At 39.8% G+C, this 20,095-nt stretch overlaps 1 protein-coding gene across 1 annotated transcript in view; it reads right to left on the reverse strand.

The window, feature by feature from the left end:
- Window positions 1–655: 655 nt before the first annotated feature.
- MYH15 (myosin heavy chain 15) overlaps window positions 656–20,095 on the reverse strand; it is a 127,692-nt gene continuing 108,252 nt past the window's right edge. The window contains 5 exon segments of the mRNA XM_033124141.1: window positions 656–1,479; window positions 1,710–3,735; window positions 4,681–4,776; window positions 15,514–15,618; window positions 18,441–18,610. Coding sequence (XP_032980032.1) covers window positions 3,538–3,735; window positions 4,681–4,776; window positions 15,514–15,618; window positions 18,441–18,610 — 569 coding nt within the window. The 3' untranslated portion in view covers window positions 656–1,479; window positions 1,710–3,537.

Genomic DNA, 20,095 nt, shown 5'->3' on the forward strand with positions numbered 1-20,095 from the left:
TCATAAGCTGTAAAATATTAAGGACACCACTGTAAAGAAAACCTTTAAAAAGGAACACAGGACACGGAGGAGAAAGGCTCAGAACTGCTGTGGTCCTCTTACAATGACGAGGAGGACAAATTAAAGACCAAAGCCAACATGTTGAAGACATCAGACAAGAAAGAACTTGGGTCCTTCAACACAGTGGAGCCCCGAATTCATCTTAGAGTCACCTGTAGGAGTCGGGATTGGATCAGAGAGGCAGACAGATGGGAATGACAGAAAATAAGGATTTATTATAGGGAGTCAACCTTACACAATTGTGGTACTGGTGAAGAAGTCTATGCCAGGCTGTCCTCTCTGTGTCTGGTGCTGGACCTGAAGTCACTTTAGGTCAGCTGTGCCAGCGGTCAGGAAGGAGGGCTGCCCAGGGAGTGTGGGTCAGCTGGAATTCATGCCTGTGTCAGGGCGTCCAAAGTCCACGCCGTGGGTGACCTGCAACGGAAGCTGGCGCCTGTTGCCATGGAGCCGCACACATGCCTGGCCAAGACTCTGAGGCTGAAGAGGGAAACTAACAGGAGCTGGAAGAGCTGAGGGCCCGGAGAGCTGCTGCTGATCTCTCTGCCAGCTCACATTTTTGACCTGGGCTAATATTTGCCAGCTATCACAGTGCCTGGGACTGTCCACTGACCTTATGAGAACAAAATAAACAGCTGCTCCTTCATTTTTCTCTCTCAGATCTGGTACAAATTGCTCCTGTGACCAACTCTAATCCAGAACCACACAGAGAAAGGAATTCTGGGAAAAGCACTTCTAGCTTAGGGAAACTGGCACAATTCCAAGCCCTAATACCACGTATCATTACCTGAACATCTGTGTGAGAAGCTGCTTCAGTGTTTAAAGTCTGCACCAGCACGTAGCCTACATGTGTTCGGATTAGGAAGATTTTACTTACAAGTTCAAAGTGCTTAACTGTGACACTATGTAAATCACAGTGCTAAGAGAAAAGCTGATCAACTCTCACCATTAGTGGCTAAAAACACAGACTCATGGATGAGGGATGAGTCAAGCAAAGTCCATAACTTCAGTAATAACCGTTTACCAACATGCTCTCGTCCTCATAGACTGTAACTGGATGTATTCTATGAATGTTACTCATTAAGAGGCAATATGACAAAGAACAAGTATTCATTCATTTGTTAACTTCAGAATTTAAAAGGTCCTTGCATCTATTTAATCTTTCATGTGACATGTTGACTTGTATTTGAGGACCGAAAAATCCCCATTAACCTTGGAAGCAAGGATATTCTCTTTAGTTATTACATTTTTCTAATCGCCTTGTTTAAACTGCTTTTCACACCACAGCAACATGGTTTTTGTTTGTTTGTTATCAGTGTTTGTTTCAAATGTAACTTAACTTTTTGGTCATAAAATGGAATCCTCCTTGTGCTTCTCCAGCCGCTGTCTTTAATAAGCAAGGGCTGCTTATTCTTCACGAGCCTGAAAAACAGAATATCAGTGTGTTCTGCGAGAGTCTGTGACTTTCATCAGTGGAACACAAGCCCAGAACCAAGTCCAGTCCTTTCCAGAGATAAGCAGGACTTAGCCAACTCTTCATTAGCTTGAAAGGGAGACAGAGAATTGGGACAATGATTTGCATTATAGAAAACAGACATACACCAGTAATTCACCCCAAGGGCGTGCTCCGTCGCTCTCAGTTGTCCACCTACCTTGTCTTGCCAGTGCAGGCGGCGCCCTCTACAGAAGACCCTATGAGGGAAAGTCTCTGTAGCCAAATCACCAATTTGTTCCACAGCCTTGACACACATTTCTATCAGGAAACCGTTTTCTCTGCTTTATGGCAGTTGAGAAATTTTCAGGCTTTCCTTCTGTGAATGGGAAACAATTAGTCACTGCACTGCCAAGGACACTTTTCCTATTCATCTCTGGCCTCTCAGAAGCAATTTCTGCTTTGCTCATTTTATTCTTTGTTGGAAATGACTGTGACAAAGTCTAATACTTTACATCTGTTTTGGAGGCCCTTCAACCTCCTGCAGCTGAGGGCAATTGTAACACATATGAAGCAGTTCCCTAAACAATCCATTATATGGGGTTGCTGGGCAGGCCGTGCACAGCAGACCCCAAATCCAATGCCATAACCTTCTCCAATTGAGGCCAGAGTTCAAACCGCTTAGCTGGACCTCTCCACATAGGCCTCATCCCTGAGGCAGCCATGTAGGCATCAGGAAGAAGTCTCTGGAGTTTGCCGATGACTCATGCTTCTCATATTTAGATCTAAATATATTCGGCATACCAACTTTTAGTCTCTCCTGTAAAAGAGATCCTTTGGACCTCCCTTCAAGGAGCATTTGCTATTGGCAACGCTATCAGCTTTTTTTGCAGGGTTATGAGTAACTCATTTATAATAAGAGGCCCAGGCATATAGCAAATTTTTAAAAAATGCAATGATGGCGCGGATCTGTGCTAGGCAGTGTGCTAAGTCCTTTCCAGGCATTCTAGGAAGGGCATCCAATCTTTAATTCCTAGCTTCCCCTAAAGCCAGATCTCATTCAAAAACTATGTGTTCGTGGGAGAATCTCAGTGAGGAAGTTGAGGTTACCCTGACTACTATGGCCTTGACTATTTATGTCCCCCACAAATTCATATGTTAAAATCCTAACACCCACGGTGATGGTATTAGGTGGGGCCTTTAGGAAGTGATTAGGTCATGAGGTTGGGGATCTCATGAATGGTATTAGTACCCTTATTTAAAGAAAGAAAACCCCAGAGAGCTTCGTTCCCCCTTTCTACTGTGTGAGGTTAGAGTGAGAAGCCCACCTATGAGGAAGTGGCCCTCACACCAGGTATTCAACCTACCAGCGCCGTGTTCCTGGATTTCCCAGCCTCCAGACCTGTGAGAAACCAATGGTTGCTGTTTATAAGACAACCAGTCTCAGGTATTCTGTTACAGCAGCCAGAAGAGAATAAGACACTGACCCTGCCAAGCCTCCCGTTCGGTGTTCTTTGTCACTCTGTCCCTTTGCCAGCAAAATAAGGGTCATAGCCTCTACTATTGGATTAGAACAGCAGTTTCATGGACCACAGAAATGTAGAAAGTTCCTTTCTCTGTGTTGTAGGGCAGAAAACTAGAAAGCAGGACTCTTGCATTTGTGGTCCTTCACTGCCTCAATTTTAAACTTGTGCTCCCAGGTTTCTATGTTGATGTGGTACAAAGTCAAGTACTTGTCTACCATAGAAACACTTCACTTAGAATTTCAAGCAGATCCATCTGTGCTTTTTAAAGCAGCTTTACTCCCTGAGCTCCTGACTATTCTATGCAAATGAATCTAGTCCCTGGAGCTCAGAGTCTGCAAGTTAATCTAGAATTAACCTAGCATTTGAGAAGTATAAATACAGTGTGCATCCCACTCAAATACCTAGGAGTTTCTACTACCGGGACAAGGAGAATTTAGTAAATATGGGAAGATTTTATTAGAGCTTGTTTTTTAAAAACCTTTAAAGAGAAAAACAAGAAATTTCTTATTATACTGCTCCATGTCATGTCATGAGCCCTAAATACACAAGCTTTAAGTTAGAATAGAGTTGAATGTCTGACATACCTTGTTTTCCAGACTCTTTTGCTTTAATCTTGAGTTTATTGACGTGAGATTCTGCTATCTCTGCCCTTTCCTTAGCTTCGTTCAACTCATGTTGCTGCTTCTTATGCTTAGTAAGATATTGATTGGCTTGTGCTTCCTATAAAGGTAAAAAATGAAAAAAAAAAGAAATCCCTATACCTACACAGTCATATTTTTTTTCTGCTCTGACATGAGAAAGTTGAAAAATGTGTGAAAGGAATCTAAACTTCTGTGTATTGAGTGGAATATGTTTCAGTATGACATATCAGGATTCAGACTTTCCAGCAGGCACGAGATCTATTTTTATAACTGTTGTGCCCCGGAAATTCAGAATATGGTTGGCACTTTCCACCAACTGGATATAGTCCAGCTTTCACAGATTTGGTATATGATACAATAACCACGGTTATTTTTTTTCTAATCAGTTCAACATGTTATTCTACCTCTGGTTAGAGGAGGCTTGTCTTTACAATTATATGGGTCAACGGGTAATTATTAGACATAAGTGGTTTAGCCCAAATCGTTTAAATAATTCAAAACCCCTCAAGAGATATTATTAGGTATAAGCCAATATACATGGTAATTATTAATTACATTGTACGTAGCTATGGATACTAATCCAAAATTGATAAATACATTTCAAATGATGGTGTTTTTGTGCACAGTCTTGTCCAAGCTTACCATAAAAAAAAGGACTGTGAATTGCATTTATGCTCACTCAAGGTTTCAGAGTGATGAAGGCCCTGGGGTGATTACCCAACCCCAAATTTGCCATCCCTACTTGATACCATGCTCTTAACTTGGCTCATTTCGTGCAGTGAACATGTTTAGGTGTAATCACAGGGTTGAAGGAGAGTGCTCTGGCTCCCTGAAGAGAAAAGTAGCACAAATTTTTACCGTGGGTGATAATTCTAGTTTGAGAGAAAAAACAGAGAATGAGCAGACTTTAAGCTGAGCTGGTTCTCTCTGACAAGCTGCTCACCTAGCTCAGGGCCACACATCTCCATTAATCAAAAACAACGGCTGGGAAATCCATGAGGCTGTAACTGCCCCAGGCACTTACCACTGCCTCAATTTGCTGCTTGTAACTTTGCACTTTTAGCTGAAGATTATCCATCAGAGTCTGCATCCTGGTCAGATTTTTCTTGTCTTCCTCTGCCTGAAATGCATAGGTATGGATGTGAAGGTGATTTGAAGGATCCAGCAGTCCACATTGGAAGTAGCCTCATGTGAGGAAACGAAACAGGAAACTTTGTTCAACACCGTAGTAGAGTTATGGTTTGAAAAATGGGTTTAACTCTACTCATCCAAAGTTGCAAAGAATTAATAAATACAGCTCTGAGCAGTGAGAGTCATTTCTCCTGATTCACCACAGAACTCCCAGCTGTTGCCAAAATGGAAGTCAAAGCTACTAGTTTCAGTTTGGTCTTCAGCCCTCCCATTGTAACAAAACTACATCTGCTTGTCCCCACTCCCCGCAATCAAACCATCTCTTCCTTCGAATTTTATTTTATTTTTTTCATTTTCGTTTTTAGGTGTTTTTTTTTTTAAAATTAAATTTATTGGGGTGACAATGGTTAGTAAAATTACATAGATTTCAAGTGTACAATTCATAATACATCATCTATCTATTGCATTGTATGTTCACCATCCAGACTCAGTTCTCCTTCTATCACCATATATTTTGACCCTCTTTACCCTCTTCTACCATCCTCCCTAACCTCTGGTAACCACCAAACTATTATCTGTCTCTGAGTTTTTGTTTCTTCATTTGTTTGTCTTATTCCTTTGTTACTTTCAGTTTATATCCCCATATCAGTGAAATCATATCGTTCTCAATTTTTCCTGGCTGACTTATTTCACTTAGCATAATAATCTCAAGATCCATCCATGTTGTCACAAATGGTAGTATTTCACCTTTTCTTATGGGCAGAGTAGTATTCCATTGTGTATATATACCACATTTTCTTTATCCAACCATCCATCCGAGGACACTTTGCTTGTTTCCATGTCTTAGCCACCATAAATCAAGCAGCAATGAACATTGGCGTACATACATCTTTACAGATAAATGTTTTCATATTTTTTTGGTATATACCCAGGAGAGGGATTGCTGTGCCATATGGTAATTCTATTCTTAATTTTTTGAGGAATGATTCACAACTGCCTTCCATAGAGGCTGCATCAATTCACATTCCCACCAACGGTGTATGAGGGTTCGTTTTTCTCCACAGCCTCTCCAACACCTGTTATTAATTTGTGAACCTTCTAATTGACACTTGGCTTTTGGTTAACGGAACAGGAAAGGTAAGTTTTCTAGAATTCTGCTATGGGCATCAGCAGTAGTGAGGAAAATTCCATAAGCTGTGAGGTCCTTGTTGTGTGCATTCACATTGCTTCCATTGCAATCCAAGCTTGGGTTGGAGAAAGGGAATCTAGTGAGATGAGATAGTATTTCTTAACTGTGTTCTGTGAAGCCTTGGGTATTCTAAGGAGAAAGTAGGGGAGAGGCAGGCAGGCAGGTAAAACTCTACATGTCCTTTCCTTTCCCACATCCTTTAAACTAGAGTATCTTCACAGTGGGGCTGTTGAACTTCCCAAAAGACGAAAGTATCTCAACTGGCTGATGGTTGTGAAGAAAGTACTTGTCAAAGACCTGTCAGTGTCCCAAAGGGGAGGATCTCTGTCAGTACCTAGATGCAGGCTGATTGGAAGCTGGACCCTCAGGAGGGAGATTTCAAAATGTGCAAATATACCTCTTTCAGGGGAAGACTAGGAGATGGGAATTTCTTTCTGTTTCCTCTGCACTGAACCTTGGGGTGATAGCGATTAAGAACCATTTTCCTTGTTTGCTACCATCCTGTTGAAGCCATAAACACAAACCTTGCTGGCCACCAGTACCAGGCTATCAAGGGATGTGTCCTCTGCACAACAGCCATAAAAGCCAGGGCACCAGACATGTGCACAAGCTTCTTTCTCAGACATCAGTGATCTGAGTCAGGGCAGATAGAGAGCGTGACGATTGCACCAACCAGCCTCCCCATCTTTGGAGGACTGCAGCCGGCCCCTTCAGGTGTGTTAAATTAGAAGCCTGCCCCTCAGTCCACAGCTACTCAAATTAGGAAATAGACATCTTTTATGGAAAGAATGGGTGTTTCTGTCTGCTGCCTCTGTGTTGTGTCTGAGGGAGGATATTTGTTAAATTTACAGATAAGGAAATAAGAAAGGGAGCTGTGGGAAAATAGGAGATGAAACTGGTTGGAGTGGAGGGGGGTTGTGGAGAGCAGTGGAAGGTTAAGTGGAGAGACCATGAAAACCACCAAAGAAGTTGGAATAGGTAAGAGCCAGGAGAAAAAGATTTTGAGCAACAGGGGTAGGTCTTGATGAAATCAGCATCACGACCATCAGCCAGTTGAGATACTTTCTTCTTTCAAGTCTTGGAGCCACTACTGTGTTTCCCCGAAAATAAGACCAGATCTTATATTAATGTTTGTTCCAAAAGATACATTAGGGTGTATTTTCAGGGGATGTCTTATTTTTTGATGTACAACAATCTACATTTATTCAAATAAAGTCATGTCATCTTCTTCCGGAACATCATCATAACGTACTAAATGTGCCTGTCTGGCTGACGATCTTAACTGGGGCTTATTTTCGGGGAAACACAGTAAGAACAAAGAATACTGCTGGGACAATCACAAACGCTTCGGAGACAACCAAGAGCTAGGGCAGGGTTGAACAGTGAGAGTCATCTACACAAGACCACTCATTGAACATTGGGAGCAATAGCTGTTTATTTCATGCATAGAATCCAACACAGTCAACAAAAATGAAGAGATAAAGGAACATGTTCCAAATGAAAGAACAAAATAAACCTCACAAAAAGAGGAAGGTAAATAATTTACCTGGTAGAGTTCAAAATCATGGTGATAAAGATGCTCACCAACCTCAAGAAAAGAATGAATGTACAAAGTAAAATTTTCAGCAAAGAGTTAGAAAATATAAGAATGTACTAGACAGGGCCAGCCTGGTGGCTCAGCTGGTTGGAACTCTGTGCTCCTAACTCCAAAGGCTACCAGTTCGATTCCCACATGGGCCAGTGGGCTCTCAACCACAAGGTTGCTGGTTCCACTCCTCAACTCCCACAAGGGATGGTGGGTAGTGCCCCCTGCAACTAAGATTGAACATGGCACCTTGAGCTGAGCTGCCACTGAGCTCCTGGATGGCTCAGTTGGTTGGAATGCGTCCTCTTAACCACAAGGTTGCCAGTTCGACTCCCGCAAGGGATGGTGGGCTGCGCCCCCTGCAACTAGCAACGGCAACGGGACCTGGAGCTGAGCTGCGCCCTCCACAACTAAGACTGAAAGGACAACAACTTGAAGCTGAACAGCACCTTCCACAACTAAGATTGAAAGGACAATAACTTGACTTGGAAAAAAGTCCTAGAAGTACACACTGTTCCCCAATAAAGTCCTGTACTTCTTCCCCAATGAAATCTTTAAAAAAAAAAAAAAAAGAAAAAGAATGTTCTAGACAGAAAGCAGAGATGAAGAATACAATAACTAAGCACATTCAGCTTTGGAACACTATTATTTAACCTAGGATGTCTTGTTTTTAAATTCAGAAGTTTAAAAATAGAATACTTTGCATTCTAAGTTACCAATAAAAAGAATACAATCACTGAATTGAAAAATACAATAGAGGGGTTCAATAGTAGACTAGATAAAGCAGAAAGAAGAATCTGTTGACCTGAAGACACGGCATTGGAATTCATTTTATCAGAGCAGCAAAAAGAATAAAAAGAGTGATGATAGCTTAAGGGACTTATGAGACAATATCAAGTCGACCAACATTTCCATTCTAGAGGTCCTAGCAGGAGAAGAGAAAGAGAAGGGGGCAGAAAACTTATTGACGAAATAATAGGTGAAAACTTCCCTGCCGAGGTAAGGAAATAGACATCCAGATCCAGGAAGCTCAGAGAGTTCCAAATAAGATGAATCCAAGACAAATTATAACTAAATTGTCAAAAGTTAAAGACAAGGAGAGAATCTTAAAATCAGCAAGAGAACAATAACTTTTACATAATAAGGGAACCCCCATAAGATCACCAGCAGCTTATTCAGGAGAAACTTTCCAGGCCAGAAGGGAATGGCACAGTATATCCAAACTGCTAAAAGGAAAAAAGAAAAGAAAAAAAAAGAAAGAAAGAAAAAGAAAAAAACTGCTAACAAAGAATATCCAGAAAGTTGTCCTTCAGAATTGAAGGAGAGAGCAGCAGTTTTCCAGACAAGCAAATGCTGAAGGAATTCAGCACCACTAGATCAGCCCTACAAGTTGTTAAAGGGACTTCTTTAAGCTAAAATGAAAGGGCACTAATTACTAATGGGAAAACATGAAAGTATAAATCTCACTGGTAAAGATAAATATATACTTAAATTCAGAATAAACTAATATTGTAATGGTGGTGAGTAAATCAATTATAAATAAAATTTTAAAGACAAAAATAGTAAAAATAACTATAATTATAAAAATTTGTTAATGAATACACAAGATAAAAGTGTGTATTGTGACATCAAAAACAAAATGTAAGTGGGGGATTAGAGTAAAAATGTAAAGCTTAAGAATTCATTAAAACTTAAGTTGTTATCAACTTAAAATAGACTATTATAAATACAGGTTGTTTTATGTAAGCGTCATGGTAACCACAAAGTAAAAAAACTATAATATATACACAAAAGAAAAAATGAAAGGAATCTAAGTAAACCACTACAGAAAATCATCAAATCACAGGCAGAGCAAGAGAAGAAAAAAGGAACAAAGGAATTACAAAACAGTCAGGAAATAATTAATGAAGTGGCAGTAAGTACATACCTATCAATAATTACTTTAAATGTAAATTGACTAAATTCTTCAATCAAAAGAGAGTGGCTGAATGGATTTAAAAAAACCAAAAAGCATCTATCTGCTGCCTACAAGAGACTCCCTTCAGATGTAATGATACACACAGAATAAAAGTGAAGGGATGGAAAAAGATATGCCATGTAAATGGAAACCAAAATAAAGGTGGAGTAGCTCTACTTATATCAGACAAAATAAATTTTAAGACAGACTGTAATAAGAGACAGAGAAGGTCATTATATAATGATAAAGGGGTCAATTCAACAAGAGAATATAACATTTGTAAATATTTATACACCAGCATAGGAGTCTCTAAATATATAAAGCAAATATTAACAGACCTAAAGGTAAAAATAAACAGCAATACAATAATAGGAGGGGACTTTAATACCCTACTTTCTTCAATGGATAGCTCATACAGACAGAAAAGCATTAAAGAAACAATGACCTTAACTGACACATTAAACCAGGTGAGTTTAATAGACATATACAGAACATGTCATTAAAAGAAACACAATACACATTCTTCTCAGGTATAAATGGAATATTCTACAGGATAGGTTATATGTTATGCCACAAAAAAAGTCTTAATAAATTTAAGAGGATTGAAAATCATCAAATGTCTTTTCCAACCACAATGGTATCAATTACAAGAAAAACACTGAAAAATTCACAAATATATAGTTAAACATCATGCTACTGAATAACCAATGGGTCAAAGGAGAACTCAAAGGAGAAATAAAAAACAACTTGAGAAAATGAAAATGGAACTACAACATAGCAAAACTTCTGGGATGTAGCATAAGCAGTTCAAAAGAAAAGTTCATATTGATAAATGTCCACATTAAAAAAAAAAGAAATATCTCAAATAAACAACCTAACTTGATAACTCAAGGAACTAGATAAAAAAGAACAAATGAAGCCCAGAGTCAGTAGAAGGAAAGAAAGAAATATCATAGAGAAAATAAATGAAATAGGGATTAAAAAGACAATAGAAAAGATCAATGAAACTAAGAGATTATTTTTTAAAAAGATAAACAACGTTGACAAAATTTTAACTTGACACACCAAGAAAAAAAGAGAAAAGACTTAAATAAATAAAACCAGAAATGAAAGAGGAGACATTACAACTGATACCACAGAAATACAAAAGACCATAAGAGACTACTATGAACAATCATAGCCAACAAATTGGACAACCTAGAAGAAAGTGATAAATTCCTAGAACATAGAAAATATACAGCCTACCAAGACTGAATCATGAAGAAATAGAAAATCTGAACAGACCAATTAGAGTAAGGAGATTGAAGAATGAGTCAGTAATCAAAAACCTCCCAACAAACAAAAGTCCAGAACCAGACATATAAATCAATGGAACAGAATAGAGAGCCCCAAAATAAAGCCATACATTTATGGTCAATTAATTTATGACAAAGGAGCCAAGAATATACAACTGAGAAAGGACAATCTCTTCAACAAATGGTGTTGGGAAAACTGGACAGCCATACGCAAAAAAAAAAAAAAAAAAAAAAAAAAAAAAAAAAAAAAAAAGCCTGAACCTCTATCTTATACCATACACAAAAATTAACTCCAAATGGATTAAAGATTTGATCCACTTGATAAAAGATTTGATCCAGTTTGATAAAACTCTTGGAGAAATGATAGAGGATAAGCTCCTTGACATTAATATTGGCAATAATTTGTTGGATTTGACACCGAAAGTAAAGGCAACAGAAGCAAAACTAAATAAGTAGGCCTATATCAAACTAAAAAACTTCTATACAGCAAAGGAAATCATCAACAAAATGAAAAAGCAACCTATAGAATGCGAGAAAATATTTGCAAATTATATCTGATAAGAGGTAAATATCTAAAATACATAAAGAATTCATACAACTGAAACAAACAAACAAAAAAATCTGGTTGAAAAATGGGCAGAAGATCTGAATATTCTTCCAAAGAAGACATCCAAATGGCCAACAAGTACAGGAAAAGGTGCTCAACATCACTAATCATCAGAGAAACGCAAATCAAAACCACAATGAGATATTGCCTCACACATGTTAGAACGGCTTTTATCAAAAAGACAAGAAAGAAGTGTTGGTGAGAATGTGGAGAAAAGGGAATCCTTGTGCACTGTCGATGAGACTGCAAATTGGCACAGCTACTATGGAAAACTAGTATGGAGGGTCCTCAAAAAATTAAAAATAGAACTATCATATCATCCAGAAATTCACTTCTGGGTATTTATTTGAAGGAAACAAAATCACTGACTCCAAAAGATATCTGTACCCTCATGTCCACGGCAGTATTATTTGCAATCGCCAAGATGTGGAAACAACCTGTGTCATTGACGGGTGAATAGATAAAGAAAATGTAGTTTGTATATACAATGGAATATATACAGTCAAAAAAAAAAAAAAAAGAAGGAAATCCTGCATTTGCAACAACATGGACAGAACTTGAGGGCTTTATGCTAAGTGAAATAAGTAAGTCAGAGAAAGACAAATAATATGTGATCTCATCTATATGTGAAATCTAAAAAAAAAACTGAACTCATACTAAGGGAAGAGAACAGATTGGTGGTTGCCAGAGGCACGGGACAGCATGGGGGAGATGGGGTGAGGTTGGAAAAATGGGTGAAGATGGTCAAAAGACACAAACTTCCAGTTATGTGATGAATAAGTCTGGGAATATAATGTATCGCCTGGTGACTATAGTTAACAATACTGCATTGTATATTTGAAAGTTGCTAAGAGACTAAATCTTAAGAGTTCTCATTGCAAGAAAAAAAAATTTCTAACTACTATGTGTGGTGATGGATGTTACTTGACTAAACTTGTTATAATCCTTTCAGTGTAAACATATCAAATCATTATGCTATATATTCAAAACTAATACAATGTTATATGTTGATTATATCTATAAACAAACAAATAAAGGCGGTTTCAATGAAGCTTTTTCTATTGCCTAGAACTCTCCATCCACCCCCACCTTAGAGTAAATCTGACAGTAGATAATTATTAATTTTAAGCTTACTAAGGCATGGACTAATATATAAGGAATAACCTGCTTAGGAAAATGAGACAAGCTTATTGTTTAAATAAAATCTCTGTTTTCATCTGCCTGTCCCTCTGCCTCTCAGGTAGAAGATTCATAGACGTGTGTATAGGAAGTTCTAAAACCAACAGAGGATTAATTGCTTAAAAGCAATTTACTGAAGCGAGTAAATTTACTGTGTGGTAAAGGAGGCCACGCAGAAGAAAATGGAAAAGGCGGGAAGTGGTTGCTGATGTTAATGTTCCTCCCACCGGGATGACAAGCCTTTGTTAGGCCTCGGTTCACATCTCCGCTCGGAGGCATTAAGTCACGTGGGAACTAGAGCTGTGCCCTGCTCACATTTTCCTTCAAGAAACTTGCCATTCAGCTCTGATGAGAACAGCTTCCCGAAAACCTCCAACTGCAGTACCTTTGGGATCTGCTGTAGTATTTACACGGAGATCACAAACTCCCCAGGCAGCCCCTGCCAATAACCGGGCACAGCAGATTTACTAGGGTCTGGCCGTTTCTGCCCTACAGGGACTCCTGTAGGGGCAATCTCTGTGCCCGGGACTTGCTGGCAACTGCACTGCCATCTGAGGCTTCTTTCTGACCCTCCTTCCTTCATCCTTGCCTTTCCTGGGTGTCAGACTTGCCCTGTGGTCTGAAGGCTTTATCTGCCTGATCCTGCTTGCTCTCCCCTTTCTTTTTCCCAGGAGTTACTTCCAATAAATCTCTTGTACTTCTAACTCCATCCTGACATCTGGTTCCTGGAGAACCCTTCCAAGACCAAGTTTTGTTTACCTATCCCTATAAATGAAGATACTACATCTGCAATTAGATTTGTAAGGATTAACTAACATCTGCACACAGATCCCTGAATATAGGAAGTGGTCAAAGGTAAATAGAGCGGGTGGATGGAGAGTGGGCGCAGAAACACTTTCTTCACCTTCCATAACAATTATAAGTTTCTAATCTTATGTCCTACTTTATAGTACATTTTTCTAGCCACCAGAGAGAGAAAATAGGGTGTTTCCAAATGTTAGAGGAACATATGGGGGAAGATAAATGCTCCGTGGGGACTGGCCATAGAACTGTTCTGGATAGGGCCACACTTGATTCCCTTTCCAATGTAGTAGGATCTCCCCAGGGGATTTTTCCTAGGAAAGGAAAACCATATTGAAGCCTGTTTCAAATATCACAAAACTCACTGGCTTATAGTGCTGGTGGTTATTCTGATGTCGAAGGAGGAACAGACTCAACTGACTCAGCACCCATCCTGAATATTTTAAAAGCTGGTATTGATATTTAGGAATGTGGAGGGCTTTCTAATGCCTCTTTAAACCTACAGGGTCTAGACTATTATTTGCATAAAATAGGTGTTCAATAGGTGTTATCTGATTGGATGGCAGAAAATCATTGCATAATTGAATAGATAAACTCTAAGCATTGTGCAGACACTTGGAAGAAATTAAGAAATACACCTTCATACTAGTACCTGGGAAACACAAAGACTATTGCTATGAAGAAACAAAGATCTAACACACTAGAACAAGAATACAGTCCTTGGGACAATGACAACCAAATAGCTTTGGTGGTTTGTTTTATAATGAAGTTGTTTACACAAGAAAACAACTTATTTTTACAGAAGTAAAAATAACCCATAGGAAAATGAAAAAAGAAAAATCCAGATATTATTAACAAGTAGCATTTCACTCCTTCCACCTGGGTGGCCTCCCCAGCCCCCTCAAAAGGAGAGTAAAATAGCACATCTCTTATGTTCCCCAGGTGCATGCTTCCTGAGCCACACAACCATAGGCTGGCTTCTCAGTGGCTCTGTTATACCTAGCATGGTCTATAGAAGCATCAGACTAACTCATCTTATTCAGTAAAGAAGAACTGCGTGAGCAGCTCATTTCATCTTAATTAGCCCAAGACGATGCTTCTGAAGTGCTCTGCTTTCTTATCAACACTCTCCTTCCTGCTGCAAGGGAAGAAGACTGATGTTTCTAACAACAAGGCAGCCACAGGAACCAGAATCAGGACCATGGCCCAGAGTGCATTGGTACTGCTGGAGTTACTGCAGAAGTGAGATCCTAGAATGAATCTGCCTTTTCACAGGAATAAGCTATATTGTGCAGCGGGAGAGGGCTAGAAAGTGACCTCTGGCATCTGTTTTCAGTAACTGAAATATGTGCACCTACTCTGTGCCAGAAAGATGCTAGGCCCCAGAGTGGCACCCAATACAGCCTCTGCTCTCATGGACTCTCTGATCTACACCATGTGAAGACAAGGGAAGAGAAGTTAGAAAATGAAAACATGAGTGAAGGATTGGATTGTTACTTTAGCGATAGCTTAATTCATGGTATGAAGTCAGCCCACTTCTTTTCAATTATTTGCTTGAGACCAATGTTAGCCAACGGTAAAACAGTCAGAAAGCCTTGGAGGACTTTTGTCAGCAATGTACTATGTTTCCACCTGCAACCAGCACCAAATAGAGTCCTTGGTGGCCTGGAGTGTTAGTGTGACCCGAAAATAGGAGTGCAACTGCCCCCGGCTCCAATTTTAGTCAGTGTCCCATGTAACCTGCTGAGTAGCCACCTAAGCCTCTGCCAGGCACTTCATTTACACATTGTTCCCACACAGCCTCTCACAGGAAGGAATATTTCTGAAAGTGCTGCAGACATTATGTGTGAAAAAATAAGGACAGTATAAATAGCTTTTTACTTCTAATTGCAATTTGCCGCTCACATTTGGCTTCCTGAGAGCTCTGAAAAGGGACCGACCCAAACCACTAATAGCACAGGGGCCCTGGAAGGGTGAGTCAATGTCTACTGCTGAGGGAGAGAGCAAACATGGAGACAGAAGTGCAGGAGACCTACAAGGCCTTTTCCAGCTTGAAGGAGCCCATTTTCTCAGGGCGGAGCCCAGACAAACAGGCAGTGCTTTCCTGGCATACCTGAGAGGTCAGCTCTTTGAGGCATCACTCAAGTTGGCAGGCTCCCCTCTGTGCCTCTGCACTGCGACAGATTTCACTCTCCAGCTCCCCTTCCAGTTCCCGACCCTGTAAACAAACCATGATCTCAGACCACAGGCTGGCAGGGAACAAGCCAAGATGGCATCACATTTGCCAGTTGGCATGAGCATTTGAAAGAGAGCAAAACCATAGAGGGAAGATGGTAACCGCTCTCTTTCTGGCCTTGGTTAAACAGGGCAACCTCTCTGGGAAAACTGTCCCTCCAAAAGTGAGTTGGATGAACTCTGTGAGTTCATAAAAAGACTGTTTAGACAATGAAGGATGTGAAAGGCTAATCCAGGCAGAGGTGATGAGCTTCCCTTCTTAGGTGATAAAATTACACACACACGTATGTGTGGATATATACGTATATAGAGAGAATAAGCTATATATAGCATACTTGGAGGATTCAGTCAATGTACTACCTAATTCTAAGCTTCGCTCTCCATGTTCAGCTCTGATTGTCTAAAACTCAGACCAAGTCTGTGTCACACACAGCCCCACAGCCCTGCTTTGTGGGAGAGCTATAGTACAGACCAATCATCTGCTTGTGGCCTTATAGAGTTATACAAACAAGATTCACATAGCATTCCGTCAGCAAATATTCGGATGCCTACTACACATCAGGCCCCAGGGCTAGGGATACACCAGTGACCAAAACAAACAAAAATCTCTCCCCTGTATAATGAGGGGAAACACAAACAAAACAAAGTAAAATATAGATTATTTTAGATGGTGGTAAATGATCTGGAGTAAAATAAGCCAGAAAATGAGGTAAGGGGCTGATGGGGGAAGGGTACTCTGTGCTCCTTCTCTTCTCCTACATATCCAGGGTTTTCTCCCTGCCTTCTTGAAGCAAATGCCATATTCTCAAAGCGGCCTTCCTGACCACCCTCTTTACACTGCAAAGCCCAATGCCCTGACACGAACGTGCCTGGAATATCTGACTCCATCTCTAACTCCCCTCACCTCCCTTTCTCCACGTCAGCCATACTGTCCCTTGTTCTTTCTCAGAGAGGTACAATGGGGATGGGAGAGTCAACAGGTGTGCAAGTTCCTTGTGAATGAAGCCCATCACAAAAAAAAAAAAAAATCTTCTGGATTCCTATCACACAGGAAATTGTAACACATAGTTCTGTCAGTTGAGACATGAGACTAACAAAACCTCTCCCCCTTTACTTTAAGTACTTGTTAAGATTTTGTTGTGTTGCTTGAGTGATTAAAATACCTCAAGGAAAATTTACTGTATTAAAGCAAATCCTAGACATCATATAATTTCACCTGTAAATATTTCTTTATGTAATTCTAATAGATAATGGTAGTATGATTTTTGTTTTTAAGAAAATTACCCATAATTGCTTAGCTTCATCTGGTATTTAGGAGCTCACTGCTACTGAGTTATAATTGATTCTAGGCGATACTAGTGGACAAACAGCAATTGGAAATAAAATTGAATCTTGTAATCTTAAATTTGAGTTGGAAATACTAGTAGTATTCATGTATTTTTAGGGGTCAAAGGCATATTTTAAGTTATTTGTTTTTTTTCTCTTATCCTAAAAAAATCTTGGTTCTTATATATGTTGTTGGATAATTATGTTAGTTTTATTGCTAGCAGCAATATTATTTTCAAACTACAAATGCAGTTTGCTTTGTTTGCTTTTTTGCTTTGTCCTTTGATATATTTCATGAGAGATGCACAGACAAACCACTATGTTTAAAAGTCACTGGGAAGAATTGCTCTTTGTGTTTTATGCCCCGCCCCCCAGCTTGACATATAGTTAGCTTCACATGTTTCCATTTGTGTTAAAATTGTAGGGATTACCTTGTTTTATTTTTCTCTTTGATTTAAACTTTTTTTTTAACCAAGAACATATGTTTTATATGATTTTGCAATCAAAACAACTAAACAAGGTGCATTCAGAAGGTCTAACTCTCATCTCTGTGTTCCCCACCTATGACTAGCTACTTTTATTAGTCTTTGTTTTATCCTGTCACCATTTCTTTTTGAAAATATAAGCAAATGTGTATGTGTCTTTATATTTTCCCCGCTTTTTTTGCACAGAAGATTGTGCAAAAAATCTGCACAATCTTTTATCATTGTACTGCCTGCACCTTTTATCGTTGTACTGCTGGCATGATCTCCAGAACATATTATAGAGTTCTCCCTCATTCCATTTTAATCAGCATGACTATATGGATGAGGTACAAATGCACATTGGTATTCCGTTGTATGGACATACCATAAATGAGCAAAGACAGTAATTTATTTTTCAGAGGTCCTCCTGAGCCATCAAATCCCTGTCGAATATTCTTTCCATCCTGTAGCATTTGTCACATGACCTGTACACAGTCACTGGAATTGATTCAATAATTTAAAAAATCCTATTTTCAAGATCGGTCTTTCTATTTGTTTTTAAGCTCCCTGAAGGCAAGTACTACATCATTTCTGTCAGCTCTTACTATATCTTCACTAAGTCTTTTTTGATCCTTGATTTAGTCATGTCCGTTCTCTTTTCTCTGGCTGTTAGGAAAAGGGCAGAGGAAGTAACAGGAGCAAAGGCACAGAAGGAAGATTGTAAGGGAACGAGTGAAATAGCAGGTGACATAACTGTGAAGACAACAGAGCTGGGGTGATTGAGGGGGAGGAGATACCCTCTCACACAGCAGAAAGGGGGAAGGTAGATTCATCTAGTCCAAGAAAGGGAGCCCAAAGTCAAGCAAGAATGAATGAATCCATTGAGTCCTGACCCTCTCAAAGATCTGAAAGTGCTACAAGCAAAAGTGATGAGGGAGGTAGGGCTATCTGGTGTGATTTCCAGCCTTGAATTGGGAGCTGTCAAGACCCCATGATTACCCAGGCCAGCTCCTACCCTAGATTCTAGTTTCTGGATTTGCTTTCTACTCTCCATCAGGGCTGTCTGTTCAGCTTCATCCAGCCTTTTCTGTAAGTCTTTAATTGTCTGCACCATATTCTTTTTCATCCTTTCCAAGTGGGCATTGGTATCTTGCTCCTTCTTTAGTTCTCTGACATGTTTGCTACCTAGAAAGGAAGGAAGGAGACTGAGAACATCTGGCAGCCAATTGATCTTACCATTTCTACCCACAGTCTTCAGTCACGGGATATGGAGTTCAGCGTAGGGAATAGAGTCGATGGAATTATAGTAGATATGTATGATGTCTGGGGGGCAGTAGATTGGGGACGGGGTTTGTCACTTTGTGGGGGGTGAAATGTCTGGCTATTGCATTGTTTCGTGTACCTGAAACTAAAAAGAGAGAGAAAAAAAAAGGTAGCAGGGGCTTCTGAAGAGATTAGGGTGAGGGGTGGTGGAAAAAGACCAAAGATGAAGTACCATATGAACATTATTATACAACATCTGTACTGAAAGTAAGATGACCAACTGAAGCAACAATTTTTAATTGAATAAAGCACCGGGACATATCCTGTAACATCATGCACCCGCAGGAGTGTGGAGGAGTGCCTATGAAAATCTTTCTCACATCACACTTACATAATTCTGTGATTCACAACTACAAATAAGTTTAGGATCTAGGAATTTGGCAGCAACAGATGGTGTCAGTGCCAAAAGTCTGGTACAAGGTAGGTTAATTCTTGCTTGTGAAGCTTGCTCTTGTCTTTGGCTATGCATCAAGGGCTTGGTGTCTGGATGCAATTATTAAGAACTGTTTCATGAAACTCTCAGTGCATCAAATGTAAGAACACTGCCCTCCCAGCCAAAGTGTCTTTGTCTATCAAGTTACCAACCATCTGTATAATTTAAGTGTGAGACGCCTGTGCAGATGGTGAGGGCAAAGAATGAATTATGGAGGCAACTCTGGGCTCTGCTATGTGGGGTTGGGACTCAGAGCTAAACTATTGGAGAATTTGAGGAGGGAGAAGAGGTAGTGAGTTTATTTTTCAACATAGCCAAGGAAACCTTATAAAGGCAAGGTTAAGCAGATAGAGTCTTCATAATGTGTGACTACATAAATTTACCAAGCAGACTTCGAAGCTATTTTTATTCCTTTCTATCTATGCCGATTTTCATAAATGTTAAGCATATTATTTTTCCCTTGGCCAAACATTTTCAAGCTTTCATACACCTCTTTGCCATCAGAGAGCAGAAGTGTCTGCCTTCATACAAAATGGCTGAGGGATAAGCATGCTTCTCCATTCTTCTGGATTCTACTGTGACCTAGTAGCTAGGATTTGGTGCAAAAGTTTTGTTTAGCTCCCAAGTGCTAAATATCCTGGAGAAATATAGACACAAGCTCTTCCCTTCTTTTGAATTTCAAAATGACTAATGTGAAATTGAACTAAATATCTTGTCTCCCTAGTTCCCAAACCCTGTTTACCAAGAGGATCGATCAGCTTCCATTCACACAGCAAGGTCAGGGCTGCTGCATATGGTTGTGCATGTGGACTACACATCACTTGATGGGGATGGGGGCTAAAATCAAACCCAAGCTCCCCTCAGCAAGGCTGGGTCCTCTGCACACATACCCGTCTCCCTGCACCTCACTCCCT

The sequence above is a fragment of the Rhinolophus ferrumequinum genome, chromosome 2, assembly GCF_004115265.2.
Source record: "Rhinolophus ferrumequinum isolate MPI-CBG mRhiFer1 chromosome 2, mRhiFer1_v1.p, whole genome shotgun sequence".
NCBI lineage: Eukaryota > Metazoa > Chordata > Mammalia > Chiroptera > Rhinolophidae > Rhinolophus > Rhinolophus ferrumequinum.